This window comes from Equus przewalskii, chromosome 5 (genome assembly GCF_037783145.1).
Source record: "Equus przewalskii isolate Varuska chromosome 5, EquPr2, whole genome shotgun sequence".
In the NCBI taxonomy this organism is placed as follows: Eukaryota; Metazoa; Chordata; class Mammalia; order Perissodactyla; family Equidae; genus Equus; species Equus przewalskii.
In genome coordinates, this window is record NC_091835.1 from 72,107,935 (window position 1) to 72,133,130 (window position 25,196).

General features: G+C 47.6%; 2 protein-coding genes across 7 annotated transcripts; one reads left to right on the plus strand and one right to left on the minus strand.

The window, feature by feature from the left end:
• The first annotated feature begins 340 nt into the window (after positions 1-340).
• Positions 341-6,827, plus strand: HNRNPA1 (heterogeneous nuclear ribonucleoprotein A1). Of its 4 annotated transcripts, XR_011540465.1 has the most exons (12): positions 341-472; positions 1,019-1,135; positions 1,428-1,574; positions 1,665-1,875; positions 1,974-2,066; positions 2,153-2,245; positions 2,528-2,602; positions 2,805-2,963; positions 3,520-3,675; positions 3,896-3,961; positions 6,370-6,448; positions 6,684-6,827. XR_011540465.1 is itself a non-coding variant. In XM_070621537.1 (11 exons), exons 1-10 carry the CDS (start codon positions 458-460, stop codon positions 3,949-3,951), a joined length of 1,122 nt encoding a protein of 373 aa, XP_070477638.1. In that variant the 5' UTR covers positions 341-457; the 3' UTR covers positions 3,952-3,961; positions 4,192-4,903. The 4 variants fall into 4 exon arrangements, 2 of the variants coding, with proteins under 2 accessions (XP_070477638.1, XP_070477639.1); XR_011540466.1 differs by lacking the exon at positions 2,805-2,963; XM_070621537.1 differs by lacking the exons at positions 6,370-6,448; positions 6,684-6,827 and adding an exon at positions 4,192-4,903.
• A 3,452-nt stretch (positions 6,828-10,279) lies between these two features.
• Positions 10,280-17,599, minus strand: NFE2 (nuclear factor, erythroid 2). 3 transcript variants are annotated; one of them, XM_008527782.2, is made up of 3 exons: positions 17,310-17,599; positions 12,748-12,917; positions 10,280-11,566 (listed from the first exon to the last, which is right to left on the minus strand). In XM_008527782.2, the coding sequence occupies exons 2-3, from the start codon at positions 12,859-12,861 to the stop codon at positions 10,559-10,561; spliced, it is 1,122 nt and encodes a 373-aa protein (XP_008526004.1). In that variant the 5' UTR covers positions 12,862-12,917; positions 17,310-17,599; the 3' UTR covers positions 10,280-10,558. The 3 variants fall into 3 exon arrangements, with proteins under 3 accessions (XP_008526004.1, XP_070477640.1, XP_070477641.1); XM_070621539.1 differs by lacking the exon at positions 17,310-17,599 and adding an exon at positions 13,156-13,369; XM_070621540.1 differs by lacking the exon at positions 17,310-17,599 and adding an exon at positions 13,109-13,346.
• Positions 17,600-25,196: the final 7,597 nt, after the last annotated feature.

The window sequence follows — 25,196 nt, forward strand, 5'->3', positions numbered from 1 at the left end:
AAAAAAAAAATGTCACCCGCTAACTACCTTTTTAATACATAGTATTAATCATGCTTTGCTAAGAGGGCTGAATATAAAATCCGGGGCGTGGAAGATTAAAGTTATTTAAATAGCCAAAGTACATTCAAATATGAAAGATTAACTGGCTAGCCAATCAGCCTGGTTAAGAATAATATTACTCGGGAACCAATGGCCCCCAAGGGGTGGAGACTGCGTAGAACGCCCAAACGGATGACGTCAGACAGCAGTGCGGAACCGCAGACCAATAGTAGGAGGAAGCTGTTTCAAATATCCAATCAGAGCTGCCCAGGGGCGGAGTCTACCAATGCCGAAAGCGAGGAGGCGGGATAAAAAAGCGAGGCCGAAGGTAGGCTGGCAGATACGTTCGTTAGGTTACTCCTTTCTGCCCGTGGACGCCGCCGAGTAAGCATCGTTAGTCTCCCCTCCCACTGCAGTCATGTCTAAGTCAGAGGTGAGTAGGACGCTCTCTCCAACTTCAGTTTTTTCCTCGCCCCTCCCGGAGTTCGGTAGGACGCGGCCTGGTTTGGCTGCTTGCACCAGCCCATTCGGCAGCTCTTCTGTCGCTGCCAGGGCCTACCCCTCCCAAAGTTCAGGTCGCCATTTTGTCCTCGTCGTCGCCATGAGGCCGCCGTCTTGCAGCCCTTAGTTATCACGCCGGGCTCTTTCCTCCTGGCAAAACGCTTAGGCACATTCAATGTATTTTTCACCTTGTCTCGGTGGGCAAGTTCCTTAAAGAGTAGCTACGGTTGCTTACTGGCACGTACCCCGCCCGCCGGGTCCTTTTGTTGCGCGTGCGTCGGAGGGAGAGTGGGGACGCATGCGCTCGCGGCTCCCCAGCCCTTGGCCTAACGCCTGCCCTAGTGCGGGGAAGCACGTGGCCCGCTGCGGCCCCAAGGAACAATAAGTGCTGCGTACGTCGTTGTGTAGTTTTGCTTCTCCTAACGGGAAGGTGGTTTGTGTTACAGCCCTACTTAACGCTTTTATTTCCTACTCCTAGTCTCCCAAAGAGCCCGAACAGCTGCGGAAGCTCTTCATCGGAGGTTTGAGCTTTGAAACAACCGATGAGAGTCTCAGGAGCCATTTTGAGCAATGGGGAACGCTCACGGACTGTGTGGTAAGGCTCGGAAGACACAAAAGGCAGTAGAACCTAGTTGATTCCCTTGGCTTATCTTGCTGGAGTTCCTGTCTGAATGCTTGTGAAGGTTGACAGGATTTGAGTTGGAAACAACTTGGCAAGGGAAGGTGTGGCCTTGTTAACTTGTTAAAAAGCTTCGTCTTAATGGGTTTACCCTAGATGGGTAGAGGGAAACTGAAGAGCTTTGTGTAGTTTCTTTTTACGTTGGTCAGGTTAGAAATGACAATGGCTTCTGGGATCTCAGTGTGTATTAAATGATTTAACACCTCAGGTAATGAGAGATCCAAACACCAAGCGCTCCAGAGGCTTTGGCTTTGTCACGTACGCCACTGTGGAGGAGGTGGATGCAGCTATGAATGCAAGGCCACACAAGGTGGATGGACGAGTTGTGGAACCAAAGAGGGCCGTCTCAAGAGAAGTGAGTGGGTTTTTTTCCCCTTCCCTAAATATTGATGTGGGGATAGAGTTCGCTAATACAATACAACTTAATTGGATTTTCTCCTGTTAGGATTCTCAAAGACCTGGTGCCCACTTAACTGTGAAAAAGATTTTTGTTGGTGGCATTAAAGAAGACACTGAAGAACATCACCTAAGAGATTACTTTGAACAATATGGGAAAATTGAAGTGATTGAAATCATGACTGACAGAGGCAGTGGCAAGAAGAGAGGATTTGCTTTTGTAACTTTTGATGACCATGACTCCGTAGACAAGATTGTTAGTAAGTATCAGATGACTGGGATTTATTTGCTAATGGTTCTGAAGTCTATGTTTTCTAAAGCCTGAGATCGTGTTCTCTTTATCTTTGAAATTTTTTAGTTCAGAAATACCATACTGTGAATGGCCACAACTGTGAAGTAAGGAAAGCCCTATCTAAGCAAGAGATGGCTAGTGCTTCATCCAGCCAAAGAGGTGGGTTTGTTGCTTAATTAAATCTTACAGGTTACTTTGAGTAATTCCAACCCGCGTTGCTTAACACTTAACTTTTATGTCTTAAGGTCGAAGTGGTTCTGGAAATTTTGGCGGTGGTCGTGGAGGTGGTTTTGGTGGGAATGACAACTTTGGTCGCGGAGGAAACTTCAGTGGTCGAGGTACGTATGGTTAATAGTTTACTAAGAATTAATAATAAGCCTGTAGTTTAGTTACCCCCAGATAACTTAATCCTTTTTGCAACCTGTGGTAGATGGAACTACTGGCCCACATTTTATCCAAATGTACTGCTGGTTTCTCACTATCCAGAAGTTAAAATTTGGGGTATGGGAATCACTTTGCAGTACAGGGAGTGCTTCTTAAAATTTAAGACTTAGAAGACTGATTTGTGTGTGCAATGCATATACTTGAGACATGGTTTATAAAACTCTTCTTTCTTTCAGGTGGCTTTGGTGGCAGCCGTGGTGGTGGTGGATATGGTGGCAGTGGGGATGGCTATAATGGATTTGGTAATGATGGTAAGTTCTTTTCAAGGAATACACAGGTGAAAAATTTCTTGGCAACCTTTAGAATAGGTTAGTAGAGACTAAAATTCTAGTGCATGACGAGCTCAATTCTGACCGTAACAGCATGCTGTGAGCAGGCTTTTAGCCATTACGCTTGCGGAGATTTTGACTGTTGAATACTTTTGTCTTATTGAGAAGAATTGTATTCTTGTAGGTGGTTATGGAGGAGGCGGCCCTGGTTACTCTGGAGGAAGCAGAGGCTATGGAAGTGGTGGACAGGGTTATGGAAACCAGGGCAGTGGCTATGGCGGGAGTGGCAGCTATGACAGCTATAACAACGGAGGAGGCGGAGGCGGCTTTGGCGGTGGTAGTGGTAGGTATCGAGTGATCTGAGTACTTGGTGCAGTAGCTAGATTAGTCTCTTAGAATTGATGCTCGTGTGGGGATTTGGTGCTCTTACAGCATTACATGGTGCACTGCATGGTATCCATTTTTAATGGGCTTGCTAATGCTACCTCCTAGCTTTAAGCTGGGGCCGCCTCACTCCCAAATAGATGGATAAGTGGATAGTGGCATCTTCGATTAGAATTAGATTAGCTTCTGGCAGGATTTAGTATCTTAACTCCTTTGGCACCTTAGGCACTTAGTTGATGTATCCAGCCTGTGTTTGCAGTGTCCCTGAATGGGTAAAGGCCTTAAAGGCTAGAGAGTTTTTGGTAAATTTGATGTTGGGCAAATTTTTACACTACTGGATTATTCAACTGAATGCCTTGCCCACAAAGGATGAAATAGAAAGATAATAATTGGAGCCACCAGAGTTTGGGAGGAAGGCAGGCAGATCATGCAACTTTTTTCTATCTGAATACTAAATAGAAAGCAGAACTATCATCTGCCCCAAGTAACAGATGAGGCCCTCTTTCCATTCCTAGGAAGCAATTTTGGAGGTGGCGGAAGCTACAATGATTTTGGAAATTACAACAATCAATCTTCAAATTTTGGACCCATGAAAGGAGGAAATTTTGGAGGCAGAAGCTCTGGCCCCTATGGTGGTGGAGGCCAATACTTTGCCAAACCACGAAACCAAGGTATGGTATATGTGTAATATTGATAGGAATACATTAAATCTTTAGGTGATTTATGTGTAGACAATAAAAACCTAACAATTTAAAGTCTTCAGAAAACTTGAGTGACTGGTAACTTGTAGTCAAATTGGAAAAAGATCATGTGAGTTCAAACTCTTGAATTTTAGTTTTATTGCCCCGATTATAAAAGCATTACTATTAAAGGAACACATTTTATTATTAGGTGGCTATGGCGGTTCCAGCAGCAGCAGTAGCTATGGCAGTGGCAGAAGGTTTTAATTACTGCCAGGTAAGTATGCACCTTTTTGTGTTTTGACTTAATTTTTATAATTTGATGAACCCAGTAACCCTAATGTAGCTGAGCAGTACAACATAGTTAACATTAATTGCAGTAAAATTGTGGATCTTAAGTTAATATTCAGATCAGCAAAATTTGTGGGAAACAAAACTTGCTATTGGATTGTAGCCTTGAGTCTTAATATGTTTAGATTAACAACTTTATTCCATATTGTTCAACAGGAAACAAAGCTTAGCAGGAGAGGAGAGCCAGAGAAGTGACAGGGAAGCTACAGGTTACAACAGATTTGTGAACTCAGCCAAGCACAGTGGTGGCAGGGCCTAGCTGCTACAAAGAAGACATGTTTTAGACAATACTCATGTGTATGGGCAAAAAACTCCAGGACTGTATTTGTGACTAATTGTATAACAGGTTATTTTAGTTTCTGTTCTGTGGAAAGTGTAAAGCATTCCAACAAAGGGTTTTAATGTAGATTTTTTTTTTTTTTTTTTTTTGCACCCATGCTGTTGATTGCTAAATGTAATAGTCTGATCATGACGCTGAATAAATGTGTCTTTTTTAAATGTGCTGTGTAAAGTTAGTCTACTCTGAAGCCATCTTGGTAAACTATCCCAACAGTGTGAAGTTAGAATTCCTTCAGGGTGATGCCAGGTTCCATCCGAAATTTATTTATAACCTGCTTGGGCACAGAAGCCATTGTCTTCAGAAACCTTGGTGTAGTTGAACTGACAGTTACTGTGTTGTGACCTGGAGTTCACTGTTAAAAGGGTCACCCAAGCAAAGTCATGGAGTTCATTTGGTTATTAATATGATTGTTGGCACATCCTATGCAATATATCTAAATTGAATTATGGTATCAGATAAAGTTATAGATGGGAATGAAGCTTGTGTATCATCCATTATCATGTGTAATCAATAAACGATTTAATAATACTTCTTGAATGGAATGACAACTGTATGGATTTGGGACTGGCAGAGCTTTGGACTTTCCCTGCCCACTACCCCTGATCATGTTGACTGCTTCTATCACAGTTCAAGTTCAAAACTCTGCCAGAGAATAGAAACCAGCTGCTGGCTAATGCCACCCATAAATCCACAGATTAGAAGCGTTTGGGAGACCTTTTTAAACTGGCCAGCACCAGTAAGAGTATCTTACTCTTAACACGGAAACAGGCTTACATTAAAGGAAAACTGCAGTTTTTATTTTGTTGTGGTTGGGTGGGTCTTTGGAGGTTTATAGATTAACCACATTAGTTACCTATTTGGAAATTAAAATTATTGGAGATGGTAAGGAACCACATTATATACTTCAATGTTAACTGCAGCTTTCCTTTAAATATGACACAAGATAACACGACCATCCTAAAATGTTAATTGTATAGAAAATGATTTCTAAACCTTTTAATAGTTAATATCCAATCATTGTTATTTGTACATAGGTTCTTTTGAGCCTTCCCTTTGGTACCCTCAATTTCAGTAACAATGTACCTAGCAGCATAGAGATTTTGTTTATCACTAGGACTGTGTATTCCATCCCATGGTGTGTTACTTGGAAGTTTGGGGAGGAGGGTGGGTGAAGGTGGGTGGGAGGTGGAGGAGGGTGGGAAAGCATGGGTGATAGTGCCATGGGTTTGATATTGGCTGAGTTTGCAATGGCAGGTGGAACCTTAACTATTGAGGGAGTTTGCAGATACCTCAGGATTCGTGACAATGCCTTTAAAGATCCAGGAGAGATGTTCAGCTACTAGGAACTGCTAGCAAGTATAGCGCGAATGGCTCCGAGCTCAGACACTCTACAGCTGAGAGTAGACACTTGTGGTATGTGGAGTACAGATAAGCCAGGGGCAGGCCACGCACGCTCCATGAAAGCTAGGAGGGAGTGAAGTTTCAGGACCATCGCAAGGAAGGAGGCAGACGAGAGTAAGGCACACCTGACTCTTAGGACTAGCAGTCAGAACCAGGAGGAAAGGTTTTATTGCTATGCTGGTAGGTAAGAACAGATTTTACTTACATCCATATAGCTATCTATAATCCAGCTTTCTGTTATGTTTTCCTTAATATATTGAGCCAAAACTAGTCCAGTTAAGCTGAACTTGGTTTTTCTGGAGATGAATTGTTTTAAATTGACACCCTTGTCTTGGTGGCTCCCAATTGAAGGAAGTGAGCACTTTAATTATTTCTACTGTGATAATAGTGCCTTTTTGCCCTTTAATTTTGATTTATTTCTTACCTTCCTTTGACCCATTTCCTTAAAACAATGGCTCAAAGTAGTGCATTAGAATCTTCCCCAAAATGGTGGTGGGAGGGTGGGTGGACCATTAATGGGGGTGGGGGGTTTAGCCTGAAATGGGACTTGGTCTTAGAGAAAAGCTGGTACTAAAGGTTGTTTACTTTTCTAGGGAGGAGTCTGCCACTACAGGCTTATCAGCTCTCTTTTAAAAAAACAGAAACTCATCTGTCCAAGTTCATGGCTAAAAGGTAAGTTTTTATGAAGTAATGGTCTGCAAGAGTGCTTGGTATTGCCCAAGTAAAGAGAATAACAAACTGCCTCAGAACCAAAAAACATGGGATCTCATAATCTGGTCTTAATGGAAGGCTGTAGCCAGCAAAACCAGTTATTAAAGCAGCTGGGTTCCCAGTAAAGGGAATGGATGTGATTGTAGAAGCTTCTCTTGCTTGTGTAAATACTTCATAGACTTTTTTCTTTTTGCAGGAACATCCTTATGAGGACAACCTTTATCTGAGCCACTGCACTTCGTTTTCACTGCCATGCAGTTGTCGTTAGCTGCTCTGCAGCTTGAGTTAATCATTCAATTTTGTGAATGGGCTTTTTAAATAAAATGCTTTTTAACTTGTTTTTTTCTTGTGCTGTTTGTGATACTTGTGCTAAATAACTCGATACTGTGTTTTTTGCCATTTCAAGTTTGAGAGTGGGAAATAGAGGAGTTAATGACATACCAGGTGTCTAGTAAACCAGAATAATTGAGTCAAAATCCCTCCCCTTCATGCCTTACCAGTGCTTCCCTGGATCCTTTTAAATTTAAAGGAGCAAGGTGTTATGTAAGTGTATAGTCACTGCATCTTGAAGCTAGCAGTTTAAAGAAGAGTGGAACAATATCAATGCTTTAAACCAAAGCACAAGTTGAAATTGTAAATAGGAAGAGGGCTGGCCTCGTGGCCGAGTGGTCAAGTTCGCGCGCTCTGCAGCAGGTGGCCCAGTGTTTCATTGGTTTGAATCCTGGGTGTGGACATGGCACTGCTCATCCAACCACACTGAGGCAGTGTCCCAGTGTTTCATTGGTTTGAATCCTGGGTGTGGACATGGCACTGCTCATCCAACCACACTGAGGCAGTGTCCCACATGCCACAACTAGAAGGACCCACAACGAAGAATATACAACTATGTACTGGGGGGGCTTTGGGGAGAAAAAGGAAAACAATAAAATCTTTTAAAAAAAATTGTAAATAGGAAGGATTGGGTTGTTGGAAGTGGTTCTTATACTGTGTGACTATAATAGATTATCCCATCAGCGTCTTGTTACTATAATAGATTATCCCATCAGCGTCGTGCTTTAGTGAAATCAGAAACTAGCTCTCACTGCAGGAGTAAATCTTCACCCAGTTAGAAGTAAGCTGTTTACGATTGTACCATTTGACCATGTCCTCCTAGCTTCCCTGGCAAGGGAAAACCAAGTTGTAAAACCCAACAGCTGCCGTTGAGCTCAGGGTGTCTCTGGGAGGAGAGCTTATCTGTGCTTATATGTTATGCATAAGCATAGCATAAGAGCCACGCTTATCTAGTAGGTTCTGGAGGGACATAGTGCATCTGGTGAACAAGTATTTATTGGCCAGCTATCTCAGGCTTCAGAAAGCTCAAGCCAGGGATGATAACATGAACTGAATATGGAAGGGAAGGAAGTCTTCTCATAGGTAATTGGCCTAAAAATTTGTTTAGAAGCAATAATTTAACCCTTTGGCAAATGCTTATGTTTTTCCCTAGTATTTTCAAGAATAGTTCATCTGGCCTCAGTTTTCAATCTAGCAAAACAGTCATCTTATTGCTGTGATTCTGATTTAAGAATCTCACTTGTGACTTGAAATTACTAGTTTGTTTCACACAACCATAGTTTGGAGGGATAGGAAACTCAAGCTACCAAGAGTTTGCTAAAAGTGTTCCTATTGAAGAAAAGCAGTTATGCACCTGTTACATTCTATGTACTTTGTTAACATTCTTTACATATACAAGATTATTAGTAATTTCTGTTTATTTTAGATGAGGAAATAGACAGAAGGAAGATAATTACCTCGTTGGAGTTCTTGCAACCTGTGGGTCGCATAACCCAGTTCACTCTCCAAAACCGTATTCCACGTTTTGCTTTAGGTAGGCACATAACCAAACAAGGTGTGTGTATGTGATGGTTGGTCCTCACTACAGTGTATCTCCGTAAGAGTAGGGCGTTGTCTTGTTCATTGTACCTCCAATGTCTAGAACGGTACCTTAAGCTTATTAGGTGCTCAGTAAATACTAGTTGAAGAAATTAATGTCTAAATTTGCCTCTGAATTTACCACCTTGGTAAATTAGAATGAAAAAATCTTCAGTGTCTGATGTCCCTTAGGTGAACTAATCAAGTTTCTCAATAGCTAACCCCAGGCTCTGCACTTTACAACTTGACCTCACATTTTCAGTTTTTTGAGAAATTGAAATTCACAAGTTGTCTAGATCTTCAGATCTATTAGGAATAGGAAGCTCTAAGTTGTTTTCATTCCCTAAACCTAGGCTAGAGACGATGTTTTTCAGAATATATAGGCATGAAGTTTCCACATCTCTTTTGATCACTTCTGTGCGCTTTTATGGCTCACAACTAGTGTCTATCAGAACTTGAAAATAAGGTTTCCCTGTTGGAATGGAACACGTAAAATTGAATAGAAGTGTATATAGAAGTAAAATACCCCAAAGAGGTAATTTGTGTAATTCAGTGACTGGGAAGGTTGGGAACCACCCAATTCCAAGCAGGAAGAGGAAGGTAATGGTGTCAGGGAGGTTTCACTGGACTTTGATGTGAAGGCTTCTGAAAAGCAATCATGTCTAGTTTCAAGAAAAAATATATATACTAATAAAGGCCCTAGATCTTCAAGGATCTAGAAAAGGAAAGCCCCAAAACATGAATTGGGTAGTGTCTGTTTGTCTGGTTTTTGTTTTTTTTTTTTTCAAAGATTGGCGCCTGAGCTAACAACTGTTGCCAATCTCTTTTTTTCCTACTTTTCCTCCCCAAATGCCCCCTGTACATAGTTGTATATTTTAGTTGTGGGTCCTTCTAGTTGTGGCATGAGGACACGGCCTCAGCGTGGCCTGACGAGCGGTACCATGTCCGCAGCCAGGATCCGAACCAGTGAAACCCTGGGCCACCGAAACGGAGCACACCAACTTAACCACTCGGCCACGGGGCTGGCCCTTGTTTTGTTTTTGAAGATTGGCACCTGAGCTAACATCTGTTGCCAATTTTTTTTTTTAATTTATTTTTCTTCTCCCCAGAGTCTCCCAGTACATAGTTGTATATTCTAGTTGTAGGTCCTTCTGGCTGTGCTATATGGGACACAGCCTCAGCATGGCTTGATGAACAGTGCGGTGTCCACACCCAGGATCCGAACTGGCAAAACCCCAGGCCTCCAAAGCAGAGCGCGCAAACTCAACCAGTAGGCCACAGGGCCGCCCCCCTGGGGAGCGTCTCTCTTAACCAGGGAGATAGAAAATTTCACTAAAATGCATATTGTACTCCACTGTGGAGCTGGCTTTACCCAGACCAAGGTGTGAAATCCCCTGAAACTTTGTTGTCCAATCAAATTCTCTCATTCCAATCAAGAGCAGCTCACTCAGTCTTCTGAGAGAACTCTGGCACATCAGAACCCAGGCTGAGGGGGTCCTAGAGAAATAGGCAGGAGAAGATGAGAGAAAAGGCCCATGGGCAATCCAGGCTTTTCTGTGCTCCAAAGATTGAGAAAGGAGAGGCCAACCCTCTGGGCCTTGCACATAGGATCTAGCCAGCTTTGGTAGCAATCCCAGCTCCATAAATAGGGGGCCACCAGAGAAGGTGGGGTTCCTCAGATCATCCATGGCCCCGGCTCTGAGAAGGAGTATGAAGATGGTGGATCACACTGCTCCAGCCCAAATGTCATGTGCACCTCTCTTACACAGAGCTGTAGGGGAAAGAAATGAGCTTGGCAGGATTCCCTCCCCAACAGCAAGCAGTCAGCTCTGAGGGGTGCTCAGCTTCATCACCCTCCCTTGAGAAGGAAGACACAGCGGAAGGTTATTTCTGTAGAGTGCTTTATATACCAAAGCTCAAACAAGAGGTGGACGTTGGAGACCTGGGAAGCTGAATCACAGAAGAGAGATTCCAGCCCTCCCCTCACATACTTCCCTCAAGGCGAGCCTCACAGAACACACTTTGGACCTTCCCAATGCCAGGTTTCCCACTGTCCCCTTCCGGTCTAGAGAACACAGCTCCTGGGCCTCAGGGTTGGGGAGTACCTTCATCAGAAGGGAATGAAGGAAATCGCCATCACCAGTCCCACCCCTCTGGACCAGCTCAGTCTGTGGCCTCCACCTTCGGCCCCCGGGGCACCAGAAAGATGGCCCCATCGGCAGCCTGTTGCAGCACATACTCTTCAGGGGAGTAGTTGTTGCCTGCTTCATCCCGCAGGTGCTGGAAAATGTCCCGGTAGAGCTCCGTCAGCTGTTGGCGCATAACCTCCAGGGTCCGGTCGGCCTCCCCTCGGGCTCGGAGAAGCCGCTCCCGCTCACTGCCCAGCCGCTCCAGTTCCCGCTCCAGCTGCACGATGGTCTCCAGCTTTCTCTTGCGACAGTTCTGGGCGGCCACCTTGTTCTTGCCCCGCCTTCGGATGTCCCGGACTAGTGCCAGCTGGCTCTCTGTCAGCGGGTACCGTGCCAACAGCTCGTTAAAGTCATCTACCGGCAAGTTGACAATCTTGTCCGTAGGGAAGGGGATCTTCATGGCCAGGGCCCGACGTTCATCCCGACTCCCCACCTCCCCCCTTGCAGTGGGCTTGGCCCGCACAGGGCCTGAAGAAGGCTCTAAGGCTAAGGGGGTCTCAGCAGGTGGCAAGGCATAGTTAGGGTGGGCCAAGGAGTTGGGCATGATCGAGTAGGGGTACTCCACTGGGTACATCTCTACATACTCGCCACGTCGCCGACCAACCTCTGTCCCCTCCAGCTCAAGAGATTCAGCGTCACTATAGTTGAGGGATAATCCTGAGTCAGATTCTGGGTCTTCTTGAGGCTTGGGTGGCCCCGCTGGCAGCCCAATGTCCAGGAGGGCCAAGGGGTCTGGGAGGGGCTCACTGAGCAGACCTGAGAGGGTCAGTGGCTTGGAGACTGGTATGGCCATGTTGCAATAGGAGTATGGGGGGTCTTGGACATGAGATGTAGGTGCTGGGAGCTCATAAGGTGGTGGAGGAAGCGGGAAGCCAGCATCCGGGTGGATTGAGCAGGGGCAGTAAGTTGAGGGTGGTGGGGGCCCAGGGTATGGGGCTGGGGCTGGGGGCTCGAATGATGGCTCAGTTGGAGCATTCAGGCCCTGCAAGAAAGACACAGAGAGGCTGAGGAGGAGAACCAGCTCTCTCAGGCCCAAGCTGGGGCCTTCTAAAAGACCCAGTGAGATAATAACAAAGGGAAGAGAAAGGTGTTAACAATCACAGACAGCTTCATATAAAGTTGCAATGCAGCTATTCCAAGAAGAAAGCAGCTTAAACAGGTATGGAAGTCTCTGAGGTCAGACTTCAGAAAGGACTATCTAATGTTGCAACAATTATGGAATCTCCTTCTCAGTAGAAATTCTTACTGGGTTGGGTTGAAATGGTTCGTGTTCCTTTATTTCCTTCAGGAAGACAAGGAGTGTTATCCAAGACGACCCCTGGGAACCCTTTCCTGCTGTGGTTATCTAGGGTCAAAGGGTCAAGTTCAGACTCTGGCCATGCCCTGGGTGCCCAGCAGAGGGAGCTGCTGTGTGGGAGGAGGGCTTAGGGCAGATCCTGAGGGCCCAGACATGGTGGCAGGGGAGAGAAAGGGGGCAGGCGCAGAGCCAGGTCTGGGGGCTAAGAGGCACCTTGGGGAGCTAGCACAAGTGCTACCCTCTACTCTTCAGTCCCTCTGTCCCTGCCCAGGTGCAGAGAGGAGGAGAGAACATGCTGGAAACAGGGCCCCCAACCCACGTCGGGGAGCCACCCTGCTCCAGCCCAGCTGGGACAAAGGCATCATTGTTAGACCAACAGACACCCCTTTGTCCAACTAGCAGGAGGAGAGGACCCCGGCATAGTCTGACCCCCCTTCCCGAGGCCCCTTACTGCTCTGCTACCTGGGGGAAAGGGGCCCAGCTACGGAGGGCAGGGGGAGGAAATGAAGGAAGAAGATGGACAGGATTGGAGGACAGGGAGGTCAGAAAGGAAGAAGGTGAGAAAGGGAAGGTGGGGACGGGGAGGTGGGGTAGAGAGATGTAGGCAGAGTAGCCGCTGAGAGCTTACAGCCCCAATCAGATCCTTCCTCCCCACCACTCCTCTCCCCTGCTCACCCACACCCCCAGTCCCTCAGCGTTCTGCTCATCCATTCAGATCTCCTTCCTACTCCAGCCCTTCCTTTTCCAGTGCCTGGAACATTTCCAACTTGAGACCCTGAGCCCTGCTTGTTCCAGCCCCCTGCCTCAGTCGCAGCCAGACTCTCTGCGTCTCTGTGCTTCCCTGCCCCTGCCCCAACCCAGCTCACCTGCAGCTCAGTGATGGACATGATCTCTTGCCAAGTCAGTTCCATCTCGCCCAGCTCTGGAGTGGGGAGCTGTGTCACCCTGTTCCTGCTCTGCTGGGGAGGACACGGGGGCATCCTACTGGGCCAGGGCCTGGTCCAGGGTCCCCCAAAGCCCAAACAGCCCCAGCAACCTGCGTGGAAGGAGAAATTGGGGTTAGGGCCTTTCCTGCTAGGGGTCAGCAATTTTGTCCTGCCCCCATGGAGAGGCCTCCTCCAACGTGACCTGAGAGAAAGAAGGACCTCATCGCCCGATTCCTGCTGGACTCATCAACCAACTCCTTAAACTAGAAATCATTTTTCTGCGGTGCAATCTCCACCTCACCTGCTGTGGCTGTAGTCAGCTCCTTTGGGAGCACAGGAGGTCTTTACCTTTTTTTCAGACAAGATGCCTTCTCTTTCTCCTACTTCTTACTCCCCAAAACTATATCACTGGCTGGAGGAGAAGTCATGTCTTCTGGGGTGGGTTTCCCATTTTCTGGGCAATATCAGGGACCACTCCTGCTTTCCTCTTCTGTCCTGTTCTAGGATCTGGGTCTTTTCTTTCCAAGATGACAGTGAGTGCTTGGGGATCCCCAAGGAGTGTGTTATGGGAAGAGCCAAGCAGACAGCCCCTCCCCTTCTCTAAGATATGGCCCAGGCCTGGTGGCTGATAGCAGCCCTGCCCTCTCCTATCCTGGCCCTGGGCTCCTCTGCCTGAACCAGATAAGAGGTTTATCAGCTGCAGGCAGCAGAAGAGGAATGGTCTCTGGAGACACTGGACCTCTACTCTGTGTCCCTGCAGGGTCATCTTGGCCATACCCCAATCCACACAGCCAGGAGTCTTCTTCCTCTAAGGTAATATAACAACCATAGCAAAGACTCATCAAGCAATGGTCAAGAACTGCACTGGTGTTTTCCAAGCATTAGTTTATGAGATTGATTTTCACAAAGATCCCATGAAGTCCATTCAGAAGTTGAGACCCAAGCTGGTAAATAGCAGGGGCAGGTCTGGAATCTATACTGGCTGACTCTACTAGCCTATACTGCCTTCCAGGTGCCTTCCAATCCCACTCCTGTGTCTCCATACTCCAAGCCTCTATTGGCCTACATCAGCCAATTCCTTCTGTGGAATCTCAGTCTCTTTTCTCTTTTTCTGGGGAGTATCTCTGTAGAGCCTTGAAGACACACTCCCCTCTAGCACCTTTTCTTCTGATCTGGGCTCTAGCCGCAGGTCAGCCACAAAGCAGCAGTGTGATGTTGGGCAAGCCATCACACTTCTCTGAGCCTCTGTTTCTTCATTCGTAAAACCAGGGAGTTGGACAAGTTGAAGCCACAGGTCCGTTTCTGCTTGGACAGCTTAGCATTCTCAGCAAACTCTTGCCCTTGCTTTCATCTTCTCCTCTCTGGCAGTCCCTCTCCTCATCCTACCTCCCTACCTCCCTGATACCCAGCTCTCCTGCATCTGTTCACCCTGCCTCCAGCATGAGATTTCAAGTAGATTTGGCCAGGGCCTCCTGATCTCTTAGGGCCAGACACCACACCTCACCTCTGCCATATAAGTCAAGGTGGCCAGCTGAGAGTAGGAGAAACTTATGGAAGGACAGAAGACAGGACTGGATGACCTCAAATTGCATGACCTTAGATAATCACAAGGATGGCATATCACAGCTATTTAATATGGAATCCACTCTTTGACTTACCACAAAATTAGTGAGAATGCAAACTATCCTTGTGAAGGAGGATCTTCTCTAGCCCCTTCCCCCACTCCTTTGTCATACTGCTGTCCCCTGGGAGGGGTGTAGGCACAGGCCCTTGGGCAGTGGGCAGGGTGGGTGGGGTGTTTATGTCTGTCCAGGATGCCATTTCAACACCGGAACCCCACCCTCCCGCACCCAGGTTCTGGCGGAAATTGCCCAAAGGCAAAGTGAATGGAGAAGGGGTTTAGGGGGCAGGGACAATGACTCTTGCCTCATAGTCCTTCACACACGTACCCACCCTTTGTCCCTTTTTACTTGTTCCTGGATCTGACTCTCAGCTGCAGTACAAAGATCCTGCCCTAGGAGGCAGGAGACCAGGTTGTCTGGCCTTCCAGATTCATGACCTTGGGCGAATTGCTTCACATTCAGTCTCCTTCATTAAATGGAGATGGGCCTAGAGAACGTCCTTGCTGTGAGAGGCAGTAGATTGCATCTGGCTCAAGCAGTCACAAACCTTACTGTGCACTACATTCCCCCGGGGGACTTGTAAACACAGAATCCCGAAGGCCTCCCACCGCAGACCTACTGAATTGATTTCATAGGTGCAGGGACCCAGCATGCAGCATTTTAACAGGCACCCTGGTGTTTCCGATGCCAGAGGCCCACCCTGCCTTGAGAACTACTAAACTAGTCCAACCGTATGAATTCACAGGAAAGAACACAAAGCCAGATAGGAGCCTGGCAGTGCTCTCCAGGCTTCTCTTGGTTTCAAACCCTTGGCCCAGGCAAGGCTAGGTTCTAGGCTGCTCGTGTCTCTGAGACCAGATATCAGCCCCTTCTCATGAAGACCAGCAGCTCAATCTCTTCCTCATCTTGGACAGGGAAATGAGAATCCAAAAGGAGAGCAGGGGGAGACAGGAGGTTGGAGAAGGGGGAGTTGAGGAGAACTTCTGGATCAGCTCCAACCAGCTGTCTAGTGCAGTGGCAAGTTTGCACCAGGCCAAAGGGCAATACAGCCATGCATCGCTTAACAATGGGGATATGTTCTGAGAAATGCATTGTTAGGCGATTTTATCATTGTGTGAACATCATAAGAATGTACTAACACAAACCTAGGTGGTATAGCCTGCTGCACACCTAGGCTATGTGGCACTAATCTTATGGGACCACCATCATATATGTGGTCCACTTTTGACCAAAATGTCATTACACAGTGCGTGACTATAGCATGTTTTCCCCTAGACACTCAAGATGGGTGGTGGTCTGTACACGAGGCATAGGCCCCTCTGTGTCTTAGGAGCCTATCTTCCTGATGATGGGCCAGGAGGCTGGCAGTCCATGGTATCAATCAGGGAGGAGGGTATAGCCAGAAATGGATCAAATAGAATATCACAGAGGGTGCAGAAACTAGAGAGATACTGGGAAAGCGGAGTGGACATCTGTGTTCCTCTTCTTTTATAATAAACAGTTCCCACTTTTCAGTTTAGTCCACACTTTGCGGTCACACAGCCATCTTACTCCCCAACGTTATGTATCAGGTAGGACTGGAATCATCTCCAGGGACTATAGTCTATCCTCTTTACTCTCATCCTGATAGGCCTATACAGAAAGATCTTGTCACAATCCCTGAGTACTCACAGAATGACATGGAGCTTTATGCTTAAGGATACAGGGTGAGGACCATTTAGGGAGGGATGCTGGGGAAAGGAAGGCATTTGGCCTCAACTGCTGCCCCAGGGCTCTAATAGCCTTGAGGAAGAGGGAAGTGGAGAGGGGGTTTGCCTCTGGGACACTGTTCTGAGGCTTATTAGACCACTCCACCTCTCCAAGTGTCAACAGAGGCAGTGAAAGGATGTGGAGGGATCAATGAAACTTGGGGTGTGGAGTGCCAGGTGAGCAACCTATTTAGAAAGATTAGGAAGAATCCCCAAAGAAGGAGAGGCACATAGAGGTGAGACAGAAACAAACAGAAAAGAGGAAAAAGGGAGGGGGAAGGAGGGAGAGAGAGAGAAAGAGAGAGATTTGACCGGAGCGAGATTCAGTCTCCTGGGGGCATACATGACTCAAACAGGTGTATGGGAACAAGAGAGAGAGGGACAAGTTTCTGCCATCCTGTCACTCGGTCCCAAGACCCCAAACTCCAGTCCTTTGGGGGCCAATGACTAGGGAATCCAAGCCCTAGCAGATCTGATGGCTCCCCTCTTCTCTTCCACTGCTTCCCAGCCCCTACCTCCCAAGCTGCCAAGACATCCAGTAGGAAGGAACTACACTGAGGGTGGGATGCCTTCCTCTCCCTTCCAGCCCCAGCTGATCTCTACAGCCGGGGCCCAGAGAAGAGAGGGACAGAGGGAGGCAAGAACTGAGCACCCCCTACCTCCACCACCCATCCTGCTGCAACAACACTTCTCAGCCAGCCAAGCATTCAGTGCCTCCAATTCCTCAGCTTCCCCCAGACCTTCCCAGCTGGCTGGACAGGGCAGCATGAAGGAGTGGAGTAGGGGAAAGGACAGTACTATACACCTGAGAGTCTACCATGTCCCCAGGGCAGCCAGCCTGCTGAAGTGTTACTCAGTGTCACTCCCCAGCCCCTCGAGGACCACACTCTCTGGTCCCCACCTACAGCCTTTCACCCCAAGACCCCAGAACGCTCAAGAAGCCATCTAGGTCTTCTCCCAGAGGAGTTCCCAGAGATGTCAAATTCCTAAACCAAAGGCAGCCTGGGAAGGTCTGAGATCTGCTAGGAATGTGCGGAAAGTTGGTTATTTTCTCCCTCTACCTTCGCTTCCACGTCCCCAGCCTGTCCCTGGATCCCACTGAGATCCCTCTCCCACCCCGCCCCTCAGGCACCTGTGGCAGGGTCCGAGCAGAGAGAGGAGAGAGATGAAGCTCCGGGTGCTGTCTCTGGGGAGGCTGGGCCTGGGCTGACACCTCCCGGGTGAGGATCCCTGCTACCTCTGAGAGCCGGGGAGGGCCGTGCCCCGCCCCCGGGCCATTGCTGAGCGCTGAGTGTGGAGGCTGGGCTGAGCGCGGAGCTCGGGGCGGCGCACCCGTCTCCTCTCTGAAGCCCTCGGCCTGAGTTCTCCGTCCTTCCTCTAACCCTCCCCTTTCCCCATGGCCCTCCTCTCCTCCTGCCCTTTCTGGCCAACAGAGGAAACTTGAGCCCGGTGTGGTTTCTGCCCACGCCCCGCCCCCACCTTGCTCCCGGCCAGCGGGGGCACACATGGCTCCGGGCCTCTCCCGGCCCTCCTTTGGAGCCCAGGAGTCCAGCCAGGTCTGCGTTTCTCCCGTGCTTATGATGAATTCCAACCTGATGGTCCACTCCAAAGTGACCTCTAAACTTCATACAAGTTGTAACCTCCTTCCCTCTGCCCCCTGACCCTCTTAGGGACAGGGAAACTGAGTCATGACAAGGTGGAGGGCAGCCGAAGAAAAGGACCAGGTGCCTGGCGTCCCGGCTGTTTAGGCAGGTGGGCATTTAGGGGACCGCTTTTATCTAAGAAAAGCTGGATTCTGGGAAAGGGGTCGGGAGCTATTTTGGGGAGGAGGGGCAGCCGGCTGCTTTGATGTGTCCTTTCACCTGTCGCCTTCTCCCCTCCCCCGCAGCTTCAGATGTCCTAGGACAAAGGCCTCTTTCTTGGCCAGGTTTGTTGTCAGTGTGTGAGGGGAGTTGAGGTGGGGGGGGGGGGCACCCAGCAGGGACATTATTCACCTCCCTTAAAGGGGACCCCGGGTGCCCTCTGTCCTCCTTTCTTCCAGGCAAGGCACCCCAGCCACATGGCAGCCACATACCCTGGACAGACCAGGGCACGTGTGTAGGATATCAGGTCCATCCCCCAGCACCCACAACAGCTCTGTGTCAGGCCCAATAATTACCACCAGAAGTCACTCATTCATCCCTCTGCCTCCAACACACACACAACTCAAGTCCCAGGCCAAACAAATCTCTTTCCAGAGACCAGGAGAAAAGAGTCTTGCTTCCTCTTAGCTTTTATTTGCTTTCAGCTCTAAGGAAAGTCCTTCCTATGTCTAGCTTCAGTCCTTACAGCTGCATCTTATACTTTTTCTCTATTTTTTCTTCTTACTGTGTTCAAGTTAAATTGGAAACAAAGACTGAGGAGGCAGACAGGTGCCCCCCTTAGGCAAGGCTGGCATTCAGCCAGCACTCTCTGATAAGATTGTGTTCACTGTTAAAATAATGAAAACCTTCAGTCCCTGTTGATAAAGAATAGCTGCTGGGAATTCTCCAAGTGTTCCCCACCACTACACCACTATATCAGCCACCCCAGTTCTCTCTCAGGACCCTCCACAATCCAGCAACACAACCAAGCAACTCAAGAGGGAAGCTGACACCGCTTCTCTGCAGCCTGTGTATGGGATTGATCAACGCCCATGCGGAACCCATGGCTGAATGTCTTGAATTTCATCTCTATCCCAGGAGGTCATGATTCTCCATGCATGATCAATGTAGGACAGGAGGTGACCCAAAGCTTCATCGCATGTTACATGTGGGTTCAGAATCTCTCAATGACCTGGGCATGAATCTGGGTCACATACATGGGCATTCACGTATAGCTCTCTCATTTGCATACTTATTTGGGCCCCTCAGAGGGGGATGAGGGGTAATGATAATCACACTTGTGGCTAAATTGTGATTAATTGTGATTAAATAATATCAGGTTACAGCTAGTAAACAAACATTTAGTGAATGAAAAACTACCAATTCAGGACTCTGTTTGTGGCACTGCAGATATGCCTATGGATAACACAAGGCTCATCATTCATTCAGCAAATATCTATTGAGTGTCTCCTATGTTTTACTTTCCAGGAAAACAAAGATGAATAAGACATGGTCTATGTCCTCATTCACAGTCTAGCTGGGGAATTACGTTAACAAAGCTCCATATAAAGTGCTATGGAGCTGAATTTCTGCCTGGTGAAATTCAGAGAAGGCACCATGGAGGAGGCAACAATGGAGCTGGGCTGTGGAGAATGACGAAGGGCTCACCAGGCAGAGAAGAGGAGAGGAGTATTCCAAGCAAAGGTGTGAAGGCACAGAGGCAAAGACACAGAGTAGTACTTTGGGTTTACTGGGTGGGGTGCAGGGGTAGGAAGTAGTAAAAGATAAGCCTGGGAAGTTTGACTGGGGCTAAGTTGTAAAGTGTTTTGAAAGTCAAGGTAGGGAGGTTGTATTTCATCCTGTAAGCAATAGGCATTCATAGAAGTGTTTGAAGCAGTTTACTACTTATTTAGGGGCACAGATGTGGTCACGTAGGGGGAGCTAAGTGAACAGGCAGCCTTCACTTAGGTGACTGGCCAGGCGGAGGTGTCTCTCCCATGTCACCCCCACTCCCCTCCTGTAGGAAGAGGACTTTACTGCGCTTCCCAGGCTGTGTCCTGCCTCCAGAAGACCCTTTACAGCCCTCAGGGGCGGGAAGGTTCCTTTAGCCCCCTCCTCACAGATTCCTCGTGTCCAGAGTCAACAGCCTTCTACCTTAAGTCTCCTTTGTTTGATGTACGATTAGCCGGACATTAGGAGCCTGAATGGGTTGGACAGTCCCTGTGGCTTGGCAAGGCAGAATACCTACGATTTTCCTATCCCCAAGATTCTCCCACTTCAGCAAAGGTAGCAGAGACAGAATCTGGAGAAAAACCTGGCCACACAGATTACTGTCATACCATTCTCCATGCCGCTCACCCACCCCTGCAAGGCTGACTTGTTGCCACCCCTGCTCAATCCACCCTCACCCTCACCCCAACGCGTGTGCACACCACCACCAGCATCAGGTCAAGCCACAAGCAATGTTGCCAAACACCCCACTAGGTTATGCAACCAGCTTCCCGAGTAGGGCGGGGCAGGTAGAGCTGGAACCAGGGGAGGGCCTGGGTCCCAGAGGGAGCTGGCTGCCTTGCCTGCCTGCTGGTCTGACCACAGCGGCCCCAAGGGGCGGGGGAAGGGCTGGCCCTTTATCAGTGCCCTGCAGGGTTGCACCCGACACCCCCTGGCTTCCTCTCTCAACAGACGGAAAGAGGAGGCAGCCACAGGGGACAAGGGGAGGGCTGGGTGTTATCCTAGGCAGCAGAGCCTGGCGGTTACCCCGGATGGCTGGGGGAGGTGGTGAAGGGGGTCTGGGACGAGGGAATAGTGAGGCCCCTCTTACTAAAGTGAGGGAGTGGGAAGATAGAAACTGAGGCCCAGATGGTGGAGCCAGACCTCCTAAGCCATCCATTGTTTTTTCCTTATGTTCTAGTTTGGGTAAGGATAGGATAAGATAAAAAAGTCTTAGAGGAGCTTCCTTTCCACAGATAAGAATTCTTAGAGGATTGACTCAGGAGTTGTGGGGACACTGAGCCCCATTCTCAGGCCAAAAAGGCTTGCGGCTTTCAAGAGTCCAGGGAGTTGGGTAAGACTGAGGTTCCCAGACCCTGGCATTTAAGAGTTATGCCCTGCTGGCAGAGCCCCGCATTGAACCCAAGATGGACGAGGGCTGATAGATGAGTCCAGAATAGCCCAGAAGAAATAACCCCTGGGGTTTAATTCTAAATCTAAAGACAGAAGTAGTTTGCCTGGTGTATGGTAGAAGGAGGGAGGAGGACCAGATCTTGAATCTTGAGTCCCAGCATTTACTGGTTATGTGGCTTTGGACAATGCAACCTTTCTGAGCTTTGTTCCCTCACTTGAAAAATGGAGATAATGATAATAATACTTCTTTAGCGGAGTTGTTGGGAAGATAAAATGAGATCAATAAGAAAGTGAGTCTGTTATTATTAGGAAATGGCAGCTTAGAAACTTAGAGGCAAGAGTGTCTCAGGGGCTTGAAGAACTGAGAACAGTCTATCTGGAAGCCAGACTCTGGTCGCGAGATGCTTGGGACACACCTGAGGCCAGAGAGCAGCCTGGTCCTGGGAGAGAACCAGGACGAGGATGCAGCAGTGTTGGGTCGGGGGGCAGGGGGTGGCCAGACTTCCAGGAACAAGCCATCAGGCATGGCTCTCCCACCTCAGGACCATTGGGCGGGGCAAGTTTTAGCCACACAGTGGGCAGAGTGCCAGCCTTATGGGCTTCAGTCACCTTCCAGGAACCCCAGAACCCCTACCCCCACCTCACCCTGTTGCAATCCTCTGCAGTGGGTGGAGCTGCCTAGGAAGTCCCACCCTCTGTTCCTTAGAGGATGGAAGGCTTGGTGCCTGACTATTTATTTCCTCCTTTTCACAGGCATCCTGCTCATTCCAGCCTCCTCCTTTTGCTCCTGCTGCTCCCCTCCATCAGAATGCTCTCCTTGACCCTTTCTACCAACCTGAGGCAGGATGGAGTGGAAGAGACATCTGGATTTGAGTCTCAGCTCAACAATTAGCAGTGTGGACTTGGGCAAATTATTTAACCTCTTTGAACCTCAGTTTCCTCTTGGTAAATGGGGAGAACAGAGCTTCCATCCCCAGTTGTTGTGAGGGATCAGATGAGACAATGTACATACAGTGCTTGTTATACAGACAGTACATTAATGTTGGTTCCCTTCTTCTGACCAACACTCCGCAGCCTAGCTCAGGTCCAGTTCCATCTCCACAACACTTTTGCTGGCTACCTCAGCCATACACGTATTTCTCTTCTCTAACTCCTTTTGCAATTATTATATGTAATGGAAAATTAATAAAACCTCATTTAAATATTTTATTTTATAATTAAACCTTATGATTTTGTGTTTCATTATGTCATCCTGTAACAATGATTGGTGTAAACTATATTGTACATAACTTGTCTCAGGCACCACAGTATAACGGTTAAGAGCAAGAGTTTTAGAGTCAGAAATGCCTGCTCTCAAACCTTGGCTCTGACAGTCACTTTGAGATCTCAAGTAAATTCTTTAATCTCTCTGAACCTAATTTTTCTCATCTGTAATTTGGGGATAATAAAAATATTTATCTTACACGTTATTGTACAAGTAACTGAGTGAAAAACTGAGTATGGGAGCCCACCCGGTGGTGCAGTGGTTAAGTGTGCACGTTATGCTTCGGTGGCCCAGGGGTCACCAGTTTGGGTCCCGGGTGTGGACTTGGCACCGCTTGTCAACCCATGCTTTGGCAGGTATCCCACATATAAAATAGAGGAAGATGGGCACGGATGTTAGCTCAGGGCCAGTATTCCTCAGCAAGAAGAAGAAGATTGACAGCAGATGTTAGCTCAGGGCTGATCTTCCTCAAAAAAAAAAAAAAAAGAAAGAAAGAAAGAAAAGAAAAAAAGGAAAAACTGAGTATGTATGTTTAATTCAGTGATTCAGTGCCTGGGATATAGTAAACACTATTAAATGGCATACATATGGTACATCTAATATTATTATTAAGTAATTAAATATTAAATAAGTTAAATTATTGTTAGTTAACTAATAGATAAATTTCTATCTATTCTTGAGAAGGATTGCATTTTATTTTTGTCTTTTTTTGTATGTACCTCAAGGTGTTTAGTTCTGAGTACAAGATACTGTCACTCATTCAACAAATATTTATAGTGTATTTAGCGAATTGCTAAATTTAGAGGATACCAGGATGATTAAGGTGTGATCCTTGCCTTTGGGTGCTCACAGTCTAATGGTAAACTATATTGCATATATTATACGTGCAGGCACATGTATAAACAGATAAATGGATGTGGCCAGTGATGTGAGAATAAATAAATTAAATTTTTTTGGAACAAAGAAAAAGGAGCAACTAACTGTCTCAGGGAAGGCCTCAGAGAGGAGGTAACCTTTCAACTAGTCTTGAAAGATGGAAGAATCTGAATTTTCAAGGGAGAAAAATGGGGCACTGCATTCCAGGCAGAGGAAACGATATATGTAAATGCACAGTTGTTGGGGAAACATCTATAAAGGTTTGATCGGTTATAGTGTATGGGAGTCCGATGGTTAGAAAAGGAAGTGTGGGTGGAGGGGAAGCTTCCTGCAGATTCCTGGGACAGCAGGGAAGGTCATGGTGACCAGACCACTCCCTGCCAGGAGTCTAGCTGCCTATCAAAGTTCCCAGATAGCCCTCTCCCTCCAAGCACTCAGGGGCAGGTGGGCTGACCTGTCCTGGGGAAACTTAGAGGGCTTGACTGAGTTGTTTCCAGTCTCTAGGAGTGACCATCTTGGCCAAAACTAACAAGGAGGGAGCCTGCAGGGGTTCTTTTCACCGTGGTGAGCCTAGGCCCCTTTGATTCTCCAAGTCTCACGCACCGCACATCAGAGATGCAGGATGAAGGGTGTCTTAATTTCCCCTGTGCCTCTGGCCCCCTTCCCAAATTCTCTGGTGTTTAAAGCTCTTCCCAAGAAGGCTGTCCACACCAGGGCCTCACACTCTCCCTGTCAGCAGTTCTTGTGTGTGTTCCCTCTGGTTGCAGCTGAAATCATGCTCACAACCTGAGTGCTGCTGCCTCTGGCAACGTTTTCCCCAAAGAGACCTCTCTCCAGAGAAGGAGACACCCACGAGAAGGAGGCATAGGGCTCCTGGCCTCATCTTCCCCCAACTATCAGCTTTCATTTTCCAGAATGAAGAGACAGAGAAAGAGAGGCAGAGGTCCATACTGAGGATTGGTGGAGAGCCAGCAGCTCAGTCACCCAGACAGGAGTCAAAAGCAGACTACATTGCTTCTTTTTCTCTGGTGGGAGAAGAGGCAGCAAGAAGAAATAAGGGAAAACCAAGAGTTGGAAAGGAAAAGAAAGCTGGAACAATTCAATCCTGATAAAATCCTCGGAAATGTCCAAAAACCTCACCCTCTGTTTGCTATTCTGTGCATTTCCTTCTCCTTCTCTAACACCCCTCCTGCCTCCTAACATCCCCCTCCCTCAAGGACCTCTAAACCATCGGTACTATGTTTTTATTTTATTTTTTAAATAATCCATTTACTCCCCGTTATATCCAGAACTATGAATTTACAGACACTGTTAACCTCCTTGCCCCTCTTCCTCTCTATTGAAATTTTCTGGGAAAAAAACCCCGATTCTGGTTAAATCCAACAACTTAGCTTCTCCATGTCTAGACCCAGGCAGCTAAATTTTGATGGAGAAAATATCAGAATCTTGCTGACTGGATCACTTTAAAGATTTTATTTTTTTCCTTTTTCTCCCCAAAGCCCCCCGGTACATAGCTATGTATTTTTAGTTGTGGGTCCTTCTAGTTGTGGCATGTTGGACGCTGCCTCAGCATGGCCTGACAAGCGGCGCCATGTCCGCGCTCAGGATGTGATCTGGCGACACCCTGGGCCACTGAAGCGGAGCGTGTGAACTCAACCACTCGGCCACGGAGACGGCCTTGCAGACTGGTATCACTTTAAATTTATGTCCCCAAATCTGAATACTGCCCAATAATTCTATATTTCCCTGGTAAATTCTCTTTTCTACTCTGCTCGATAACTGTTTCACACCTTCTCTCTTCTGAAATCTCCAGTACTCCCTCCACTTCCCTCTCAGCAGATGACCTTGCCTCATATTTCATTGATAAAATAGATGCAATTAGATGAGACTGCCTTATTTTTCCAATGCCAAATCCAGCAGCTTACTTGCATCTATTCCCATGTACTTGGCCTTCTACCTTATTAAGCTGAAGGAAGTACCCCTGTTCCTAACTAAAGCCATCCCCTCTCAGCTCTGTGAAGAGATGAGAAATTAGATTTTCTGAGTACACAGCTAACATTCAACTCTGTACCACAGCAGGGCTGACTATGTGGATTCAATCCTGGGGAAGAGTGAGAGAACAATTCAGAGGGAG

What these genes read in the sequence shown, in the direction of transcription:
- HNRNPA1 (XM_070621537.1), top strand. An exon ending in TGCTTCATCCAGCCAAAGAG is followed by an intron (nt 2,067 to 2,152) that starts GTGGGTTTGTTG and finishes TTATGTCTTAAG; the next exon opens with GTCGAAGTGGTTCTGGAAAT. An exon ending in TAATGGATTTGGTAATGATG is followed by an intron (nt 2,603 to 2,804) that starts GTAAGTTCTTTT and finishes GTATTCTTGTAG; the next exon opens with GTGGTTATGGAGGAGGCGGC.
- NFE2 (XM_008527782.2), bottom strand. Translation starts at nt 12,861, where the DNA reads ATGCCCCCGTGTCCTCCCCAGCAGAGCAGGAACAGGGTGACACAGCTC. An exon ending in TGTCCATCACTGAGCTGCAG is followed by an intron (nt 11,567 to 12,747) that starts GTGAGCTGGGTT and finishes TCTTTCTTGCAG; the next exon opens with GGCCTGAATGCTCCAACTGA.